Raw genomic sequence first — 17,816 nt, 5'->3', positions numbered from 1 at the left:
CGCCCGGGGGTCACGTGATGGAGGCGGAACCATACGGGCGAGGGCCGGGTGGGCGCGAGGGCCTCGGGAGCTGTGTTTCGTGGCGGGGAGGCGCGCGCACGCTGACGTGCGCGGTCCTCTCACGTCACGTGCGGAGGGACGCAGGAAGGCAAGTGGGAGGAGGAGGAGGAGGAGGGGGGGGGAGTGGAAAGGCGCGAGAGCGAGCGCGAGAGGGAAAAGGAGGGAGGGGGGCGGGGAGGAGGGAATCTCACATCACGTGACAGGGGCGGCGCGGCCCGGGGTGTCAGTGTGGAGGAGACTGAGGTAAAGTTGGGAGCGCAGCGGCGTTGGCGGCGGCGGCGGCGGCAGCGGCAGCGCGGCGGGGCCGGGTATTGTCCGCGGCCCCTTTAAATCCGAGATCCCCCCCCCCCCGCTCCTTTTTTTTTTTTAACCCTCCCTCCTTTTCCTCTGTCCCGTCTGCGTTCCCCTCCCGCGGTAGGCGCCCCCCCCCACGCCGTGTGTTTCCTCGCTGTACACCCTCCCTCCTCGTTTGCGAGCCCGGGCGCCCGCCCTCTCCCCCCCACCCTCACCCTCACCCCCAGCCCCGTAGTTGGCCGCCGGGGGTTTTGTTTATAGTTGGGTTCGCGGCCTAGTGGGCCGCGCCAGAGCCGGGGCCTCGATTTGGGAGCGTGGCCGGGGCGGGGCTTGGGGCAGCCGGAGGTGGTGGTGGTGTGGGGGGGGGGGCATGCGGCTAGAGCCTGAAGGGGGAGAGCGAGAAAGAGCGCGGGCGAGCGCGGCCTGGGCCCAGCCTGACGAGGTAGGGTTCTCGGCTGGGGCCAGTGTCTGTGGGGAAGGCCTCCTCCCTTCCCAGCCCGCTGTGGGCCTCTCTGATCCGGATCCGGCCTGGTTTTGGGGGGCGGGCGGGGTGCGATGGGGGTGGAGCTGGCCCCCCAACTCCCCCATGTGGCCCTCAGCTTGGAGTGCGGAGGATTAATTTGTTCCGGGTGGGAGGTAGAGAGGCGAGTGGCCCCGTGGGCTCTTGATGTGGCGCGGAGGGGGGGCTCCTATCCTCCGCGCGTGGGCTTCTGGCCTCTGCGTTTCCAGCCTCTTTGTCAGCTCCTCTCATCACCCTGCCTTCTTTCTCACCGACTCTGGTCGTGGAAACAGATTTTCTCCTGCCGTCCTTGCTTCCTGTTGTCTGTCCTGTAGTTTGAGGTACCCAAGCAATTATAATATTTGGGAAGCTGGGCATGGAGTCGCCCCCCCCCCCCCATGGGTTGCGTTCCGCCTAAGGGACGTCTCTAGATCACCGGTCATTTGTTCATTTTTCTCATAATGGGAATGGAATTCTAAATTTCTTGAGCCCCTTCACCTGGTGGACAGCCCCTAAATTGCTTTGCAAAGTGATGTCACGAACAAGAAACTGTTTTCCACTATTATTAAAATTTAGTAACCTCTAGTGTAGGTTGTTGTGGAAAGAAAAACACCACAGTAAAAGGCGATTTTGTTAGTGTTCTTTTGCCTTTGACTTACTGCGATTATTCAATGGAGAAATCCTTTTCTGTCTCCTCCCATGTTCTGCCTTGGGGGATATCTGATGTGACTTGCTGGGAGGGGATGTGGGTCAGCTTGAGAACCAGCATTACTAGAGATGAAAAAATTGACATGTTTATCTGTTGATAAAACTGTTTTGGGTCCTACACCATTGTCTTTAATTATTAGCTTATCCCAATGCTTGTTTCTGTTGTGAATGGGAGATACTGCTAAAATGTACTGCACCTCCCAAGCGGTTCTGACTGGGAAGACGACTTCTGTTAGATTGAAGGAGCTTGGGGAATGGGACGCAGGTCTTTCCAAGGAAGTGTCTAGGGAAGTTAGTCTTTCTGTTAGTGGTGGTAAGCCTTACCCATCCCCATCCAGCTTGAGGATGTCCGACTTGTTTCTCAAATTAGATTGTAAGCTCCCTGAGAGCAGCAACTAAGTTACAATGCTTTTGTATTCCCTGAAGTATTGGACACGTAGTAGATACTCAATAAATACTTATTGTTTATTTTTTTCAGTAAAATTTCTCTGGCTATTTTTTTAAGTAGCTGGCTTTAAAAATGTAGTCAAGGGCACTTTCTTTGTTGAAACCTGTACTTCTTCCTATAGTGTTCCTTTCTTATCCTACTTCCCTTAAGTACTTACATTTTCTAAGAGTTAACAAACAAGGCCACTTACTCCCTCTGTGGAACTCTGGGTGTTTGTCTTTGTTTGCTACTAAAGTGCTACTAATTCTGTGCCCTTGAGTGGTTTGCCCAGATTATTTACTTTTGACCTGTTGCTCATTGTTACTAATTAGGGGTTAAATTTTCCTTACACAGTTCAGAGTATATCCAAAGGGAAATGGAAGTTAAAAGCAAAAATGATTGGAAGGATTTTTTCTGATTATATCTTTCAGTATGACTTGTAATATGTTTATATCGACTTTGGCAAGATGTGCTGTGATCTGTACAAGTAGTCTCACAACTTACGTTTATGGTATAATTCTTAAGCCCTGACAAACATGGAATAGAAAACCATAAAGCATTTTTAAGCTACGGAGTAGGTTGGGATTGATTATCTTATATCTGATTTTAAAGCATAATTTTCCTTTAGTCTTTCCCCCTACTCCCCACTATTGCTGCTTTGGATCCACCAGTACTTAAACAACACTTGTTTTTTGTAAATTAAGTATTATAATAACTATAATGCTAACTTGGGAAAGTGAACTAATACTATACAATTTACAGGTCTTTGTACGTGTTTGTAGCGGGAAGGAGTACTGGTTAAAAACTGTGCTGTGTTTTGTAAAACCCTTTTATTGGTGATAAGGAGTGAAGTAGAAGTCTTTGTGCTTAATAACCACACCAAAAAACAAAGGCCTGTGCAATCTGTTGACACTTGTTGAAGGATTTATCCACAGCAAAGTCTGATACACCCCCCCCCACCCCGTCCCCACGTTATCCAAGAAACAGGTGAAGTTCACATCTCTAGTTAATCCTTGCACGTTTCTTCAGAGCTCTTCTCATCTTAAAATCCACTGCTGGGCAGTCTAGAATTACCCTGTATGATGTTTTGTAGGTGAAAAAAAAAATGTAGATCAGGAAAGTATAAATTTGTCTTTGGAAAGGAATAAAACAATGAAAAGTAACCTGATTTTGAATAACTCCATCATGATGATGAAGAATGTTTTCTTTGTTTATTCAAAGCAGCAGCTGGGATTACATTAAAAAACAACATGAAGAAAGAGAAGTTAAATTTAGTAGAACAGTTATTTGGAAGCAAGGACAGAAACTATAGTCTAGTTTTGGGAAGGCTCTTGTGTTCTCTCTTTAAAGAGTGAAGTCATCCTGCAAACAGTTTCAAATTTAAAGTCATTTCCTAGAAGCCCTTTCAAATAAAACTTGGTGATAAATGCATTTGATTGGGGGCAGATTTGGGATTCACTTTTTGTATGAAGGTGAGTGGTGGAGAGAAATGGCCTTCTGCTTACTTGAGAGTGTGCATGAGACCAAGTGAAGCAGCAGCGAAGACCTTGCCTTGCCGTCAGCTAATTAGGAGATGGATTTTAGGTAGTCACTAGGACTAACACACACCCTAATAGAGTCATGAGAGAAAAGGCTAGTTGTGAACTTGTTTTTCCCAGTTAGTAGAAGTCACACACAACGTGTCAGTCTAGGGCAGGTAAGGTCATGGCTGCTTCTAATGTATGCTGGGTACATTTGTTCTCTTCTACTCCCCTGTTACGGTTATGAACTTAGGTCCTTAACTGAGCCAAGCCCACAACTCCTACAATATTTTAAATTGTAATCTCTTTGACTTACAGACTAATCTAGAAGGTTTTCTCCTTTCCCTCCTTCCCCTTTCTCCTCTCCAACTCCTTCCTTTCCTTCCTTCATGTCTGTCTATCTTCTGTGGCAGATCTTACTGTGTTGCCCAGGCTGGCCTCAAATTTACGATCCTCTCTTGGTCAGCTTTCCAAGTGCTGGGATTACAGGTATGTGCTGTGCCCAACTCCTGGAAGGCATTTATTTTTTAGGGTTTGTTAATTGTCTTTCTTTTTGTCAAAGACATCAGATGCTTTCACATGTTTAGAAGATTTTTTTAATATTGATGATTTGTTTATTTGCAAGATAGTAAATCAAATTATGTTCCTAACATCCTTAAATAAAAAGTCACATAGGCCAGCACTTGAGAGACAGAGGCAGGAGGATTGCCATGAGTTTGAGGCCAGCCAAGGTCACATAGAGAGACTTGTCTTCAAACAAACATCACATATGCTTTTATACATTTTAGGATGTAGGGTTTGATGACCGAGCCTGGGACCTTATGTATGCAAAGCATATATTTTATCACTGAGGCACATGAACAAAAATGGATGAGCAGCCATATTTATCATCCGTTTGCAACAAAAAAATGTTTCAGTGGCGCATACCTCTAGTCATAGCACCTGGGAAGTAGAGATGATTAGGTTGTCAAGGTCAGCAATGCTACAGTGTGTTTGGGGTCAACTCACACTAAAACCCAAAATATACCTTAAGAAAAGGTGGATCTTGAGTTGAAAATACAGCTCAGTGGTAGATAGCTTGCCTAGCATATATAAAGGCCAAAGTTTTATCGCGGCACCAATAGAAAGAAAAGAATGGTTTAAAAAAAAAGGTGAATTTCCTTTGTTCCTTTGAGAATAACAAGGAGATTGGTGGTAAAGGACTAATAAAAAAAGAATCTGAAACATTTTACCTACGTTTAACCATCTGTTTTTTCCTCTTCAGTATTCTTCCTTGTAAATACTGTTATTTGTATATACTGTAAATGATGACATCGGTGGGCACTAACCGAGCCCGGGGAAACTGGGAACAACCTCAAAACCAAAACCAGACACAGCACAAGCAGCGACCACAGGTAATAAACCTAAGGATGTGAGTCCATGAAACTACCAGCTGATAGTGGTTCCCATGCAGTGTAGCAGCATTCTGTGTTTTGGAGTTGATTTAGGCTCCTTATTCTTACCTATTTCAGGTTGATAACTGTCAGTGACACCTATGATACAACATGTTTACTCTTTTGCTTGCTTTATTTGGATTGGGTTTCTCTGTGTAGCTCTTGTTGTCCTGGAACTTGATCTGTAGACCAGGCTGACCTCGAACTCAGAGATCTGCCTGCCTCTACTTCCCAAGTACTGAGATTAAAGGCCTGAACTACTGCTCTCTGGTTTTATTGCTTATTATTGTGAGATTTACGGCTTCATTTGGAATATTGTGCTAGGTATGTTTTTATTTTATTTTTTGTATTTTTGAGACAAGGTTTCTCTGTGTAGCTTTGGTTGTCCTGGACACTCTTTGTAGACCAGGCTGGCTTTGAATTTACAGCGATCCGCCTGCCTCTGCCTCCCGAGTGCTGGGATTAAAGGTGTGCGCCACCACGCCCGGCTACTGGGTATGTCTGTTTTCCTCCCAGTGTCTGAGCTGATGGATTGAACAGTGCATTACTTACTCTCTTAAGCCCATAGTTGTCAGGATACCTTTTCCTGAAAGACTTGACTTAGCTTTTATTTCCCCTAAGGTCTTGAGGCCTTACCTGAATTTTTTTTTCTTTCCTGTGAGAAGCTAGCATCTTCACTATAATCCTTCTAAATTAACAATGAGACACTATAGAGCAGTCGTTCTCAACCTTCCTAATTCTGTCACCCTTTAATACAATTCATGTTGTGGTGACCCCAACTATAAAATTATGTTTTTTGCTAGTTCATAACTGTAATTTTAATATTGTTACTGTGAATTGTAACTGTCTAATATGCAGGCTATCTGATCTATGACCCTGTGAAAGGGTTGTTTGACCCTCAAAGGGGTGTTAACCAATAGGTTAAGAACCACTGCTATAGAGCATTGCTAAGTTTTACATGAATAAATGAACTGGGTATTGCAGTTGACTTAGATATGCTGTAAATCACAAAATCAATAACTAATGATACAGATATGAGTTAAATATTGAATTGAGCCCACTGGTCCAATATATTGAATATATAAGAAAGACTAGACTAAATGTCCCCATATGTTCTATGATTTTTATTTTTTTAACCCCTTTCCCTTCCCTTTTCTTAGTCATGGTAGATAGCCCTGGCTGGCCTAGTACTCACTATGTATCCCAGGCTGACCTCAAACTTGGAATCTGTGTGTCAGCTTTTGTGTAATGAATTTAGACATGTGCTGTCCTCATGGGTGTGTTTTTTTTTTTTTTTTTAAGATAAGATTTCTCTTTTACCTTGTCTGGCCTTCAACTCAGATGCCTGTCTGCCTCTGTCTTTTTAGTGCTGGGATTAAAGGTGTGCTCTACCTCAGCCCTTTGTTCAGTTTTTTAAATTAAGTTTTTGTGGTACTGAGAACCCCACAGCTTTGAGTAGTTTGGATAAACATTTGATCATTGGGCTCTCTCTCCAGTCTTGTTTTTATTTTTTTATTTTGAGACAGGCCTTCATAAAATTGCCTAGACTGGCCTTGAACTCACTCTCTAGTCCCGGTCAGCCTTGAGCTTTCCATCTTCTTGCCTTCGCCTCTCAAGTAACAGTAACTGGGATTGCAGGCTTGGATCACCAGACCAAGCTGCTTTGGATTTTGTAGGGGAAGTTGCATTGCTGAGGGTTGAACCTAGAGCCACCCACATCCTAGGCAAGTGCCTTACTATGGAGTTTCATCTGCAGCCTACTGCTTTTGTCAATTTTCTTCTTTCTTTCTTTTCTTAATAACAAAAAAGAAACTGGGGTGGTAGTGAGTAAATATCAGCTGTTTAGTTCACTCTTACCTCTTGGTTGAGGTTTCTTGGTCCTGTCTCAATTTTAGGCCACTGCAGAGCAAATTCGACTTGCACAGATGATTTCGGACCATAATGATGCTGACTTTGAGGAGAAGGTGAAACAAGTAAGTGTCCTACTAGTTTTCTGTGAAAATGTTAGAATGAGCCGGGCAGCGGCAGTGCACACCTTTAATCCCAACACTCGGGAGGCAGTGGCAGGTGGATCTCTGTGAGTTCGAGGCCAGCCTGGTCTACAATGAGAGTCCAGCACAGCCAAGGCTACACAGAGAAACTCTGTCTCAAAAAACAAGCAAACAAACAAACAAACAAACAAACAAAAAAAAAAAGAAGAAAGAAAGAAAAAGAAAAAAAAAAAACCCAGGAAAATATCAGAATGAAAAGCAAGATTAAATGCTGGGCAGGGAGAGGACTCAGTGGGGAAAGTGCTTGTAGACCTGAGTTTGAGTCCCAAAAGCCTCGCAAACTATGCATAGGAGCAAAGATCTGTACTCCTGGTCCACTTACTGTGAGGTGGGTGGTGGAGACAGGCGAATCCTTAGCTCCTTTATTCAGTGGTGGACGACAAAAGAGAGACTTGTCTCAAGATGGCAATACAAGACTGATCCCAAAGCTGTCCTGTAACCTTCACATACGGACTGTGGCACCCACATTCCTGCTGTATACACATCGCACACACCAAGAACAATAATTATATTCATTGACAGTTTAGCTCACTGAATAATTGTTTTCATTGTGTTATATACTGCATTCCTGTGGATAGTTACCATGTCCAAAACTTTTTTGGTTTGTGTGTGTTTCTTCTGACACACCCAGAATCTTTTTGTTTTGTTTTCCCCCTCGAGACAGGTTGTCCTGGAGCTCATTCTGTGGACCAGGCTGGCCTCACACTCACAAGAGATCCGCCTGCCTCTGCCTCCCAAGTGCTGGTAATTCAGTTGTGTGCCACCACACCTGGCCACACCCAGAATCTTGTGCATACCAAGTACACGCCACATTCATACCTTACCACCTATGTTCTCAGCCCCTTGGATCTAGGAAGTAAGGTGGAAAATGATAGGTACAACAGGAGCTTGTGTGTTTCAGCCTGTTTCTCCACTTGGTGCTGAATTACTCTGAATATTTTTGACTCCATCTGTAAACCATAGGTGTTAAATTTTGCTTTGTTCAAATATAGTTGGTATCTCATTCCTTCATCAGCTTTCCTCTTAGGAGTATAAAATTACTTATGGCTACTGATCGTTTTTCTCTTCTCTTCCTCCAGTTGATTGATATCACAGGCAAAAACCAGGATGAATGTGTGATTGCTTTGCATGACTGCAATGGAGATGTCAACAGAGCCATCAATGTCCTCCTGGAAGGAAGTCCAGACACGGTAAAGTGCTATTCAAGTGTTTTAGAATGTGGGGTCCGGGGTCGGGAGACTAGTAATAACTCTAAAACAGCTTGAGGGCAGACGGTCTTAAACCTACACACCTTTTCTATAGAGATTGTGGCAGGTTAGAAGCACTGTACCTGATATACACATCCTCTTCATAAGAGGGACGGGAGAGAGCAAGTGAAGTCAGCCTCTTCCAAGTGGCCTGGAGTAAGTTGCTCATTCCACATTACTGATTTCAGCTTGGAAGCTTGGGTGGCTTTGAGCTAGAAGGACTGCTTTGCGGTCTTGATTACTAAACAGGATTTCTCTTCATTTTTGTGCTGACAAGAAGTCACAAATTGCTAGATTCTAAATTGACATTCTTACATCATTATCTTTATACTAACTTACTGTATCATTGTTTGAACTTAGTTTTGATGTGTTAATTAAAAAAACACTATATTGATTGATTTCTTGGATCTGACAGAATATCTTAGAGGATGACTTGCCTTGGTGCCCTCATTTCTCCTTCCCACTGAATAATAATTCTTTTTTTTTTTTAATTTTTTAAAAAAATTTATTATTATTATTATTATTTTTTTTTTTTAGTGTTTGTCTTTAGCAACAGAGCTTTGCTTTGTGATGTTGCTGTAATACTCACTAGAGAACTTTAATGTGAACAGATCATTTTGGAATATTTTTACTATACTAATCTTAAACTGAGGATTTTTGTTGGGATACTGTTCACTCTTTAAACTTTCCTCTGAGTGCTGGGATTATAGGCGAGCGCCACTGTGCCCAGCCTAGCTCTTAGATTCTTTTCATCGTCCTGTTCCCTGAGCCTTGCTAGGGGTGTTGTAGATGCCCTACTTAGGGCTGAGTACTCAAAGTTAGCTGTTCTCAGCACTTTGACCAGTTAATGAGTCTCCCTATCAGCCCATTACAAAAAGAAAGAAACAAAGAAGTTACATGTTTAGGGCTTGGTATGATGGATATTTTAATCCCAACACTAGGGAGGCAGAGGCAGACAGTTATCTATAGGTTTGGTCTACGTGGTGAGTTCTAGGACAGCAAGCGCCATATGAAAAGACCCTGCCCCAGCTGGACATGGTAGCACAGGCCTTTAATCCCAGCACTCGGGAAGCAGAGGCAGGTGGATCGCTGTGAGCTCGAGGCCAGCCTGGTCTACAAAGTGAGTCTAGGACAGACAAGGCTACACAGAGAGACCCTGTCTCGAAAAGCAAAAACAAAAACACAAACAAAAAAAAAAAAAAAAAAAAAAAGAAAGAAAGAAAAAGAGAGAAAGAAAAGAGCCTGTCATAAAAAAGGAAAAAAGTAAATATGTAGAAGGCAGTTTATTTGTTTTGTGTTGGTGTGTTTTTTTGTTGTTGTTGTTGTTGTGTGTTTGTTTGTTTTGGTTTTCTGAATCAGGGTTTCTCTGTGTAGCCTCGTTAGAGTGAGTTCTAGGACACCCAGGACTATTGTCTCGGAAATAACAAAAACTTACTGGTTTATTTTTTATGTTTGTGTGATTTTTTTTAAGGCAAGGGTCTTTATCTGCTGATCCATCTCACCTGTTGTCCTTATGCTTTTTGAAATGTTTTTCTGTTTTTCTTCCTAGAACTTATATCTCATTTTTCTTATCTCAGCTCATGTGGTTTCTGTATATAGTGCTGCAAATCTGACCACCCACTATGTGAAAAAATGAAAAGGAGGTAGTGAGAATGTAAGCTTAGGCTACACTTAAATCAATTTATTTACTATTGTAAATAAAACCAATGTGAGTCGGTAATGGTGGTATTGAATATTTTCCTAGTGGATGAGATCACTAAAAAAACTAACAGTGGATAAGGAAGACCATAGTCGTACTTCTTAAAGAACTCACTGGTGTTGGCAGTTAATGTATGTACTGTAGACCTTTCTGTTTCTTCCTCAAGACAGGGTTTCTATGCAGCTCTGGCTGTCCTGGAGCACACTCTGTAGACCAGGCTGTCATCAGATTCAGAGAGCCACCTTCGTTTTCCTCCTTAGTGCTGTGATTAAAGACTTCTTCATTAGAACCGGGCGTAGTGGCGCACACCTTTAATCCCAGCACTCGGGAGGCAGAGACAGGCGGATCGCTGTGAGTTCGAGGCCAGCCTCGTCTACAAAGTGAGTCCAGGATGGCCAAGGCTACACAGAGAGACCCTGTCTCGAAAAACCAAAAAAAAAAAAAAAAAAAAAAAAAAAAAAAAAAAGACTTCTGCATTCATGCCCAGCAGTTACAGTGAGATTCCATAAACTTGTCATAAATTTAGTCAGACTAGCATAAAATTTAAAACATGGCTGGGCACGATTGTATGCACCTTTAATCCAAATACTCAGAGGCAGAGACAGGTGAATCTCTGAGTTCAAGGCCATCTGTGTTTATGTAGTTTGGTGGGTTCCAAACTAGAGAGGATAACGTAGTAAGTTAAGTTTTCATTTAAAAAAAAATTAAACACACACACACTTGTAGGTGTTCTACTGTTGAGAGCTTTATACCTCCCAGCCCTATATTTAGCTTTTGTTTTAATTTAAAGATGTATTAGAACTTCTTAGTCCAGTTTCCAGTGTTCTGGTGCAGATATAGCTATAGAGTTAGGACTTATAGGTTGACGCTTAGCATCAGACGACACACCTACTGTGGAGTAGTGCATTGGAAGAAGGCACAGGAGGAGCTGCTACTTTCTAGGTTAATACTTGGTAAAATTGCTTTGTTACATTATTTAAAAAAACAAAACAAAAAAAAAAACAGGGGCTGGAGAGATGGCTCAGTGGTTAAGAGCACTGTCTGCTCTTCCAGAGAACTCAGGTTCAATGCCCAGCAACCACATGGCAGCTCTCAACTGTCTATAATTCCAGCTCCAAGGGATCTAATGGCCTCAACCAATGTACAAAAAGCAAAATTAAATAAATTATTAAAAAAACAAAACAAAACCAAAAACCAAAACAACTTTATGTGTATGGGTATTTTTCCCTGCATGTGTATCTGTGTCATATGACTGCCTGGTGTCCTTGGAGGCCAGTAGAGGACATCAGAATCCCTGGAAACTGGAGTTACAGATGGTTGTGAACTGCCATGTTGGTACTGGAAACTGAACCTGGAGCCTTTGAAGACCAACAAGACCTGAGCCATCTATATCCAGCCCATGCTGGGCTACTTTAGTAAAGGGTTGTAGGCGCTTTAGAATGTAATAGTATGCCTTTGTTTTTTGTTTTGTTTTGTTTTCTCCCCCTTTGAGACAGGGTTTCTCTGTCTAGCCCTGGCTGGCTATCCTAGACTCGCTTTGTAGACCAGTTTGGCCTGACTCTGCCCTCTGGAGTGCTGGAATTAAAGGTGTGTGCCACCACACCCAGCAGTGATATTTTATATTATGCCTTATAAAGTAATTTTTACTTGACTTTCAGAGCAAAAGTGCTTGGATTGAACCCAGGCCTTAAAATAATTTTTACCTGACTTTCAGAGCAAAAGTGCTTGGATTGAACCCAGGCCTTCATACTTGTATGTGTTCTACTGTTGAGAGGCTTATAGAGAGTTTTGTTTTTTCTCTAGTTCTGGTAAATGTGATTTATAGGGACCTGTCACTAGATTCTTAGACTAATACACCTGAGCTGCTAACTGCATAGAGCTTTACAAGTGATCCCTCCATCTATTGGCCAGGAACCGTGAGTGGTGGGTACCTGTTATCTCAGCTTCTGGAGCTAAGGCAAGGGAATTGGAAATTTGAGTGTAGCATGTCCACCACAGTGAGACCACCCCCCTCCCTCCCCCATAAAACAAGTGTAGCACAAAGTGTAAGAGTTGAAGTTCTATCTGTACCCTGCATTTAAACAGAAGTAAAATAAAAAAATTTTGTTCCTTTGTTTTTTGAGACAGAGTTACTGTGTGCAGCCCTGCTGTTCTAGAATTCACCCTAGACCATACTGACCACGAACTCATAAGATCCTCCTACCTCTGCCTTCCAAGTACTGGGATTTTGGCCACCATTGCCCAGCTCAAAATTTCTTAAACTATGGATCCTGAAAAAAATCATTGTACTAGTTTTCATGTTTAATGTACAAATTGTAGTCCATCCTGACTAGACGTGAGTCCTCTTCCTGTCTTCAGCACTCCTGGGAGATGGTTGGGAAGAAGAAAGGCGTCTCGGGACAGAAAGACGGTGGACAGGCCGAACCTAACGGAGAAGGAAGAGAAAATCGAGACCGGGACAGAGACTGTAGCCGGCGACGTGCTGGGCCACCAAGACGGGGGAGAGGTGCCAGCCGTGGACGAGAGTGTATGCATGGGGCTTTATCAAAACCAGCTGTGGGTCAGTAATGTCTAGACTCCAGGGATGTGTCAGGCCTCTGGTCGGCAGGACCCTGGAACTATTATATTACCTCTTTGCTTTTCTTGCCTCCATCTGTTAACATCTTGACATCCTTTGCATGTAGCCTTTCCACAGCAGCCATTTATATGGCATTGAACAGCCATGTAGTCGTTTGTAAAGTTACGTGGCTGAGCTCTCTGCTGTGCCTCATCACTGTTCCCTGAGTGACCCTCCTGTTCCATCCTGTCAGGTCATGTTCTCTTAGTTTTGCTTCCTGACACTGTATTCAATATAAGGTATATATTTTTATGTATCTTAACTGACCTTGTTCTGCTGTGTGTGTTTTATATTTCAGTTCGGGGCCAGGAAAATGGATTGGATGGCACTAAGAGTGGAGGGCCTTCTGGAAGAGGCACAGACAGAGGCAGAAGAGGCCGTGGCCGAGGCAGAGGTGACAGACAGTCTTGAGGGGAGGTGATAGAGAAATCGCCATGAAATAGTTACTTTAGTAGAGCGAACAGGCAGAGGCCTAACAGTTTGTACCTGTGCGGGGAAGAAAGGGAAAGATGGGAGACGACAGTTGTGGTCTTCTTTGGGGCGGGGTCTTTCAAGGCAGGGTGTTCTTGTGTAGCTCTGGCTGTTCTGGACTTGCTTTTTAAAGCAGGCTGGCCTGCCTCTGCGTCCTGAGTGCTGGGATTACAAGTGCCTGGCTCAGTTCTAGTCTTGACTGCTATGTACTACATTTGCTTGAAGACCTGGCAGTGTGTGTGTGAACACCTGTGTGTGTGTTCGTATATATGTGGGGGTGGGGAATCAGAGGTGGACCCCAGATGGTGTTGTTCCCCAAGCAATTTCTATTACATAGTTTTTTATTTTTAAAGTTAGATCTTTATTATATCTTCTTTAAAACTTTTTTTTCCCAAGAAAGATTGCATTGGTGATAAACAGAGAGCTCATGAATTCTAAGTTCCTTTTTTCCCCCTCCACCTCTTCCTCCTATTCATTTTCCTGACTCTGTTCAGAGTTTCTAAGGTGTGTAAAGGGTTTGTTTGTTTCTTTCATGGTTTTTGTTTTACTTGCACATGCTGGGCAAGTAGTCTTCCCTAGAGGCCACTAGAGGGCATTGGATCTAGACTTAGAAGATCACAGATAGCAGTATATGGTCACACACACCTTTAAATTAGTCCCAGAATGCTGGAGGTAGAGTTAAGCTGATATCTTGAGTTTGAGTCCAGCCTGGTCTACAGATTGAGTTCTAAGAGAGCCAGAGCTACGCACAGGAAACCCTGTCACAAAGTAAAACAAACAAACAAAAATAATCAAGAGATTTAGGAACCCTTTTGTAGGTTCTAGGAACCAAACTCTGCTCCTCTACAAGAGCAGGAAGCACTTTAACCACTGAGCCATCTTTAGCCTCATCATTTATATTTCTTGTTATAAGTAACATTGTAATAGACATCTTTATTTATAAGTGACTGCCTTTTTAAAAAGGGGTATGTATACCATGTTCTGCCTGAGTGTACACCAGCACTCCAGAAGAGGACACTAAATCTCATTATAGCCGGTTCTGAGCCACCATGTGGGTGCTGGGAATTGAACTCAGGACCTCTGGAAGAGCACATAGTGCTTTTAAAACCTCTGAGCCATCCCTCTAGCCCCTGTGATCATTTCTTTAGGATAATATTTTTAAAAGTGGCTTACAATGATTTTAATACTTTTCCCCCACACACTGGTAGTGATGCTGAGAATGCTAGGCAGGTGTTTGTCACTGTGTTATTTCCCAGCTCAGAGTCCATCCCCTCCACCTCACCCCCAAGTTTATAAAAACTTTTAGTTACATTTTCACTTACATCCTGTGCTTATATATGCGACACTTAGGTGGGTGCCGGAGGGCCTCTCCACTATGTGGATCCTGAGGATTGCACTCGTCATTAGGTTTGACAGCAAGTATTTTTACCCTATCAGGCCATCTCACTAGCCCTTTTGTTTTGTTTTGAGACTAAGTCTCATTAAGCAATCCTGGCTATGTAGACCAGGCTGGTTTGGAACTCACAGAGATCTACTTGCCTCTGCTTCCTGAGTGCTAGGATCAAAGATGTGTGCCACCATGCCTGGCTATGTTACGGCTTTTAATGCACTTTACTAAGTGATTCCTAAATAGCTTAAGCAAAACTACCAGTTATTTTCAATAAAATGGGCGTTGTTGGTAATGATGGAACAAATTATTATGAACTGTAAATGTTTTGATTCTGAACGTGTTTCATAAATATCACACTGAAGAAATAAGGAGACATACTATTGGTAAAGAAAGAAAAATTTTAAATCTTTAAAAATAGCCACCTTGGGCAGAGCGTGGTGGCGCACGCCTTTAGTCCCAACACTCAGAGGCAGAAGCAGGCGGATCACTGTGAGTTCAAGGCCAGCCTGATCTACAAAGTGAGTCTAGGACAGCCGAGGCTACACAGAGAAACCCTGTCTCAAAAACAAAACCTAGCTTTTATCATAAAATAGCCACTAGAAGTGTTTCATGTAAAACAAAACAAAACAAACAAACAAACAAAAGCAAATGAACAAAAACAAAAAAATCAGAGATTGAAGAAGACCTGGCACATGATGGTTCACTGTCATCTCTAGCTTCAATTTCAAGCGGTCTCATGCTTGCTTTGACCTCCTTAAGTTACTTGTGCACACATGTGATGCAGGAGTGATGGTGCCTTTAACCTTAGCGCCGCGGAGGTAGCGGCAAGTGCATCGCTATGAGTTTGAGGCTAGCTTATTCACACAGCAAGTTCCAGTTCAACCAAGGCTACATAGCGAGATCTGGTTCTCAAGAACAATCAAATAAATAAAATATTTATTTAAGCAGTCAAAACACTCATCAGAATCGTAGTACAGCTTAATGGCAGTGCTGGTCCAGCCTGCACAAAGCCCTGGGTTTGATAGCCTGCATTGAGGGGAAAGTATGCACAGTTTCCACAAAATAAAAAGTTACAAGATAAGGAATAACAAATATTCAAACATTTTATTTAACTAAATTCACATTTATAGGTAAACAAGACGATATGTCTCTTGTTTATCAGATTTTGGTCATTAAAAAAATGCAAAATGTTTTGTACAGAGCAGTAAGAATGCTGAGGACCAGAGTAGTCTGCAGCTTTGCTAAGAGGCCTTCCTCTCCAGCCAGAGCAGCTGGGGCTTCAAGTTTGCTTCTCTCAAGATCTTCAATGCTGGCTTCACCTCTGGCTGTTTTTCCTGAGTAACATCAATTATGTTATTTCTAAACTGCAGGAGAAATTTTGAGGGGGAAAAAAACCAAAAACCTTTCGATTTAAGACTAATGTCAAATCCTTTAAGTTATGTTTTGTTGTTTTGTTTTGTTTTTCGAGACAGGGTTTCTCTGTGTAGCCTTGGCTGTCCTGGACTCACTTTGTAGACCAGGGTGGCCTCGAACTCACAGGCATCCACCTGCCTCTGCCTTCCAAGTGCTGGGGTTAAAGGTGTGCGCCACCACCGCCAGGCTTGCCAATTCCACTTTGTATTTTGGATAACTTTTCTATAATGAGTTTGCAAATTTATTTGGGAAATTGCTCTCTACTTACACTTAGCAACGCCAGGCACAGATGTAGTCGCAGCACTTTGTTTTGAATGGATAGAGTCCCCAACCAAGGACTCAAGCAGTTAACATTCTAACTTGGCAATGTTCTTCATCTCTCCGGTACATTCAGCTCCACTCGTTTTAGAATTGTCAGTAGCAATTTCATAAACCTTTTAAGCGAACAGCTCCTACCAGCCAAAGTGACACATGGACTTCTGTCTGGAGCAGCCCAAGAATCCAGCTGGTCTCCCCTTTTTTTAGACAGTCTCATTGGTCTGGAACTCCCCGTGGGTTGTGGGGTGACCCAGGGATCTGTAAAGTTGAAGTTTTAACTCTTAGATATGAAGTACATTACCTGAGCTCGCTCTCCCTTTTGGCAGTTTTGGCCAACTAAACACGTTGACAGCAGTGGTTATCCTGTGTTAGATTAACTGCTATGCTCCATGGGATTGAAAGGAGGGAAGTTTAGTAGTGAACACTTGGCTATTCCGAAGATGTCTTGGCTGGCTTGGTGTTCAATATCAACTTCTAAAATATGTCTCTTTTTCTGCAGGTAGCTCTGGTAGGCGGGGAGGAAGGTTTTCTGCTCAAGGAATGGGGTAATTGGTTTTTAATTTTTCACTCTGAGAAACAACAAAGAGAACCTTAGCCAAAATGCAATCAGAATGATTTATTGACTTGCTTTTTAAAAAAGATTTATTTATTATTATGTATATAGTGTTCTGCCTGCGTGTACCACCTGCACTTGAGAAGAGCGCATCAGATCTCATTGTAGATGGTTGTGAGCCACCATGTGGTTGCTAGGAATTGAACTCAGGACCTCTGAAGAACAGTCAGTGCTCTTAACCTCTGAGCCATCTCTCCAGCCCTAGACTTGCTTTTCTGAACTGATTTCTGCTATCTTTATAGCCCAACCGAGCTTTAAGTTTACAGCTCTTTTGCCTCAGCCTCCCAAATGGTCGTATTACAGGTTGTGGCACCTGACTGATGTTGTGTAGATTTGTGCTCATTTTTCAGATATAGACATTTACCACCTGGATCATTTGGATATAGCTTATGCTATGTCATTTTGCATTGGCTGATGAAGGAAAATATGTGAGATTGTATAGAATGGGGAGTGACTGATCTCTGTTAGGAAGGAAGTAGTCAAGATTGATTGTTTTATTTGCATTAAAGTTTGCTGAATCTGATAATGAAGTTAGGAATTCTAAGATTTTGTCTGTTTTATTCAGAACCTTTAACCCAGCTGATTATGCAGAGCCAGCCAACCCTGACGAGAACTATGGCAGTAGCAGCGGCAACACATGGAACAACACTGGCCACTTTGAGCCAGATGATGGAACGAGTAAGTGACTTTTCTAGGAATTTATTTTGTTTTTAGGGGGCAATGAGGTTGTAGATTGGAAATCAGGGTTTGTGCATAAAAAGCAAGTGTTCTACCATTGAGACGTACTCATTCTTGGAAATAACTTTGCATGAAGCATTTCTGTCATCTTACTTTAAGGTTATTTTTAGATTTAAGAACAGAGATAAGTTAATATAGGGATAAAGATTTAAATTAATGTGTATAGTATGGTTTGCCATGGTATGTGAACATATTTTATATACCAGTTCGTTTGATCACTCTTTCATGAAGTAGCCAAGCAGGTTTCATGTATCCTAAGCTGGCCTTAAACTCACTATGTAACTGAGGATGACTGTGAATGACTGAACTGTTTATCCT

At 42.7% G+C, this 17,816-nt stretch overlaps 1 protein-coding gene across 1 annotated transcript in view; it reads left to right on the top strand.

Annotated features, from left to right (window-relative positions):
- The first annotated feature begins 183 nt into the window (after positions 1 to 183).
- Positions 184 to 17,816, top strand: part of Ubap2l (ubiquitin associated protein 2 like) — a 58,523-nt gene continuing 40,890 nt past the window's right edge. Inside the window, exons 1-8 of the mRNA XM_051157567.1 lie at positions 184 to 303; positions 4,773 to 4,902; positions 6,837 to 6,914; positions 8,072 to 8,182; positions 12,297 to 12,465; positions 12,854 to 12,949; positions 16,647 to 16,692; positions 17,326 to 17,438. Of these exons, the coding sequence (XP_051013524.1) occupies positions 4,813 to 4,902; positions 6,837 to 6,914; positions 8,072 to 8,182; positions 12,297 to 12,465; positions 12,854 to 12,949; positions 16,647 to 16,692; positions 17,326 to 17,438 (703 nt within the window). The 5' untranslated portion in view covers positions 184 to 303; positions 4,773 to 4,812. The remainder of the gene's footprint in view (positions 304 to 4,772; positions 4,903 to 6,836; positions 6,915 to 8,071; positions 8,183 to 12,296; positions 12,466 to 12,853; positions 12,950 to 16,646; positions 16,693 to 17,325; positions 17,439 to 17,816) is intronic.

The sequence above is a fragment of the Acomys russatus genome, chromosome 15, assembly GCF_903995435.1.
Source record: "Acomys russatus chromosome 15, mAcoRus1.1, whole genome shotgun sequence".
NCBI lineage: Eukaryota > Metazoa > Chordata > Mammalia > Rodentia > Muridae > Acomys > Acomys russatus.
The sequence above is the reverse complement of the archived record's forward strand: the minus strand, read 5'-3'. Positions and strand labels throughout refer to the sequence as shown.